This window comes from Octopus bimaculoides, chromosome 1 (assembly GCF_001194135.2).
Source record: "Octopus bimaculoides isolate UCB-OBI-ISO-001 chromosome 1, ASM119413v2, whole genome shotgun sequence".
Taxonomy (NCBI): Eukaryota; Metazoa; Mollusca; class Cephalopoda; order Octopoda; family Octopodidae; genus Octopus; species Octopus bimaculoides.
The window spans coordinates 169035609-169040608 of record NC_068981.1 but is presented as its reverse complement, the minus strand read 5'-3'; the positions used below and the strand labels follow the sequence as shown (position 1 = coordinate 169040608).

General features: G+C 34.8%; 1 protein-coding gene across 1 annotated transcript in view; it reads left to right on the top strand.

Moving 5' to 3' along the window:
* The window catches only part of LOC106870663 (neuronal acetylcholine receptor subunit alpha-3), a 271917-nt gene that overhangs the window by 238342 nt on the left and 28575 nt on the right, over nucleotides 1-5000 (top strand). Inside the window, exon 6 of the mRNA XM_052971699.1 lies at nucleotides 1050-1152. Coding sequence (XP_052827659.1) covers nucleotides 1050-1152 — 103 coding nt within the window. The remainder of the gene's footprint in view (nucleotides 1-1049; nucleotides 1153-5000) is intronic.

Here is a 5000-nt window from a genome sequence, read left to right as displayed (position 1 = left end):
AATCTCATGTTAAGACAAAATCCGAAGACACTGACACATATGATAGGGATTATTGAAAATCGCTGGTACTGAAATTACCTAGCAGCCCTAGATAAAAACACGTTGTGTGTACCAGAAGCAGTATTAGTTTAAAATAGTAATCTGTGTATCATACGTAAAGCAGATATGTCATGCAAGTCTGCTGTAATATGACACTCAGCTTAAGACAAACATACAGAAGTACTTCATTTGTCCACCATGTTTGTATAATCTTTCATTCATTTTTCCTGAGCATAAATTCTAGAGAAGATACTAAAATTAATATATTATAGATCATTTTATTTTACTACGTGTATATTTAGCATTTCATAATACAGTTATATATATCAACCACTAAGTGATAAATAGGAATGTAAAAATAGAAATACATAAAATATATCATAAGTTATATATCTTGCAATACTTAAAAATTTTAAACATTCAATAACTAAGTTAATACATTATCATGTTTTGTAAAAAGGCACACAATTAAATATCTTAATATACATATAAACACACATATAGCCATACAAACATTTCCTTCATAGCATAATAACATACATATAGTCATACAAACACAAAATACATACACTACATGTATGTATCTAATAATTCGCAGACAAAATATTACTAAATATATGGGTAGATATTTAATTAAATTATAAACAACATAAAACATATATGAAGAGAAATTTTAAGCTTAAATCGTATATGACTATTCATTTAATTCGTCATGTATTACGCTTCAAGTTTTTTTTGTTTTTTTTTTTTCAGAATAATCCACACAAATAAATAATATATCGCAGACAACATATAAACAAACACGCCCACGTATGTTCCAAAGCACACAACCATACAAAAATAAATAAGCACATAGAAACATCGACAGATACACACATTTATACAGATAAGATTTAAAATACCTACACGCAAAAGTAAGCACATATAAATATAGACTACAAAAAAAAAATATTATTGCCATTTTCGTAGTAATTTTCCTCTAGCTTATCTATATAATCTCAATTCTACAGCTTCGCTGAGCATCCATATCCTTCCTTCACTGTCAATGTTTCCCCATTCACCCCCACTTCACGAAACTTTAACCATGATCTCTGGATCTTACTCTTCAAAACTGTATATACTATCATTTTAACTCTAAGTGAATTATTCATTTTTCTCTATATAAACGTGAACATTAACAAATTTTCACAACCGGTTCAATAAGCCGTAACGCAAAATTCTGAGACCCAGTTAAATATATACACACAACGTTATGTATGTATGTATGTATACACACACACACACACACACACACACATATATATATATATATATATATATATATATATATATATATATATCAAAATAAGGAACAAGGATATCCAATGTTAATGCAGTACGATCGTTTCATGCGACTCCATTTAATTAAGCAATGTAAACATTACATCAAATGTAAAATGATGTGCACATACATAGGCACATAAATCTGCACATACAAAAGCACATACATAGGCACATGCATATGTGCATATCTAGCTATATAGAATTGAAAAATGTTAATTCTTTGTGTATTAAATTTTATATACCTGTTTCTTGCGTGGCAAATAAAGAAAACAGCGATTATGATTGTTCATATCATTGAAAGCCTTATTATTATTATTATTATTATTATTATTATTATTATTATTATTATTATTATTATTATTATTATTATTATCATCATCATCATCATTATCATCATCATCATTATTGATGTTAATTTATGGAATTTTTACTCTTTATTTATTGAATAATACATATTTTGCATGCTGCAACGAATTCAGATAAATATTATTGTAGGCGTTATGGAATTTTCTGAAACGTTGTAAAATTTGCTACCCGAAGTTTGTAGTAGTGCGTACTATTAAGCTGAATGTACTTTTCAAATGAAATCCATTTATCTTACTCGGTAGCTTAAAGCAACAGTGATTCCGAGTGAAGTATCTATAAAAGAAAGTGAATGAAATGAAAATAATCTGAATGTTCTATTATGAGAAAGAAATCAAACGTGACAAATACTAGTTTATCACTAGTAGACTAACAAAGGGATAAATATTTTGACTATCTGTTTAAAGAGCAATATTTGAAAAGTATGAACATCTTTAAACTTATCTGCAGACATTGAACACTCGGAGGTGTCTTTGAGAATATATTTTTATTAGAAAATAATTTATTCGATGCATTGTTCGGTAATTGTGGCCATTATTACTATCATTCGAGCTATGGCGATCTGTTCATTGATATGTGAATATTCTAACGGGTGATGAGATAGAAGATACGAATAACTCATTAAACTAAGTGATTTTTACTATATAGCCTCCATATATTCTCCTAGATAGTCTGTGTATAGTCTCCAAACCGATAAATTCTAAGTTACACCTCTGCTGGCTCTGCCATCACTTGTCATCCTTACACAACAATATACAAACTAACAGTCACTTCTCAGATAAGGAATGATCTGGAATCTGAAGGAGCTACGTCGATAATGTTAACCTATTAAATGTCCTAGATAATAGTGAATTCCAGCGAGTCGATTTGTTGCGCGGAGTGAAACGTCTAACGATACAGAGACTTATCCTTCAGAGAAGAAACAATATAGTGGCTAAATCCATGAGCTGCTAAGAAATTTAATTCTGCAATAGTAGTAAATTGCGGAGGCACCATGGCCCAGTGGTTAGGGCAGCGGACTCGCGGTCATAGGATCGCGGTTTCGATTCCCAGACCGGGCGTTGTGAGTGTTGATTGAGCGAAAGCACCTAAAGCTCCACAAGGCTCCGGCAGGGGTTGGTGGCGAACCATGCTGTACTCTTTCACCACAACTTTCTCTCACTCCTACTTCCTGTTTCTGTTGTGCCTGTAATTCAAAGGGTCAGCCTTGTCACACTGTGTCACGCTGAATATCCCCGAGAACTACATTAAGGGTTCACGTGTCTATGGACTGCTCAGCCACTTGCACGTTAATTTCATGAGCAGGCTGTTCCATTGATCAGATCAACTCGAACCCTCGACGTCGTAAGCGACGGAGTGCCAACACAGTAATAAACTACCCACTTGAATCTTTTAATTCGTTTCCTTAACCATTAGTATGGTCTCTTGCTGTTATATGCCACACTCCATGAGTTTTTCGCTTTTGAGAACTGTTTCTATACGCCACGCACCATTAGTCTTTCACCCTTGAGAACTCCGGTTAAGCAATGTTTTTGCTAATGACTTCAGAAAAGCTTATCAACATCTTCAGAACAGGACTCTTGCTTAAATTGCTCACCTATAACCTGAGTTGTTTTCTTATTGGCGGTCTTGAGAATGACCACTCTATTGCCTTTCCCCAAGAATGTATGACCGTGTCCCTTTCATAGAAATCTATATAATAATTTACTTGTTCATTCACCCGTTATGCTTTAGTTACTAAGGGGCGTGGAGTGAGTGAGAGGTAGAGCAAAAGTGAGAGAGGAGTGGAGTGTGAGTAGAGAAGAAAGACGTGAGAAATAATAGGAGAAATATGCATAGCAAGGCCAAATGCGTCACGTGGTTAGTTGAAGGCAGAGGCGATAGGTGAGAGAAAAAGATGGTGAAACAAAAGAGGGAAGGAGAAGTGTTAACAACGTGCTGTAAGGTGGGGAGGGAAAGGTAAAGAGAAAGCGATATGTTTAGGATACAATGTTTAGCAGAGGTTAATGTTCTGGTGGTGAGGTTAAAGAGAGAGAGAGAGAGACAGAGAGAGAGATGAGAGATGAGATTAGATGAGATGGACAATGGAGGAAGTTACATTAAGAGACAGAGAAAGAGAGAGACAGAGAGAGAGAAAGAGAGAGACAGAGAGCGAGACAGAGAGAGAGACAGAGAGAGAGAAAGAAAAAAGGAAGGAAGGAAGGAAGGAAGGAAGGAAGGAAGGAAGGAAGGAAGGAAGAGGTAGATAGCCAACCGATGCATTATGCCGCCATTCACGTGGTTAGTTGAAGTGAGGGGTGAAGAGAAAGAAAAATGTTAAACACATGAAGAGGGGAATTAGATGGTTAAAAAGTTTGTTGAAGAAGTATAAAGTGCTTATCAGAAGGAATTTTTAAAATGATTATAATATACTACTGTGACTGAAAGTGAATTAACTTAGCAAAATAAAGATATAAATGCAAATCATTGTTTCTTTCTGAGATAACTTCTCTTAATCTTCTCCGTTCTGTGGAATTTCCACGATGTCACTAGTAATTATTACAAAGGGTTAGTGGATAACAGAAACAACAGGAGCGCCGAAAGACTTACAATATGTACTTAGTTTTTTACACTGCCTTAGTTCAAATTTTATCTTTGCCTCCCATCCGTCTGTCATCGATAAAATATATCCCAGTCAAGCTGGTACAATGTATTTCATTAGGCCCCTGCTCTAAACTGTGCATAAGTCAGAAATCATGTACGAAATACAATAATCGTTTCTTTTTGTGTTTGTTGCTGGCTATAATTATTTATTAACTGTTGGCAGACTTGTTCGGCGTTGTGAGTGTGAAGTTCCACGTTGATTTATTCAGCAAACTGTGTGGTAAACTTCTCTTGAAGAAACAGATAGATCGAGTCTAGTAAAATAGCTGAGCTAACGTTACGAATAAATGATTTATTTTAGATTCGCTTCCATGTTTACGGCTACGTGTAACACAAGCTGAATTAGCCTGAATGCCGTTACGACTGAAATTGCAAACAGCCTAATACCGAGGCTGATGCCAAACGGATGTTGACAAAGATAAAACATGGTGTCAGACATTTTACATCTGTAAATTGGAAATGGGCTATAGAAATTAATCAATACTTTCGTTCTCGTAGTCTTATCGTTATTTCCGCGGGGATTTTTTCCTCCCTCTCTCCTTATCTCTCTCTCTCCGTCCTTCTCTCTTTCTCTTTCTCTCTCTCTTTCTCTCTCTCTCTCTCTCTCTCTCTCTCTCTCTCTCTCTCTCTCT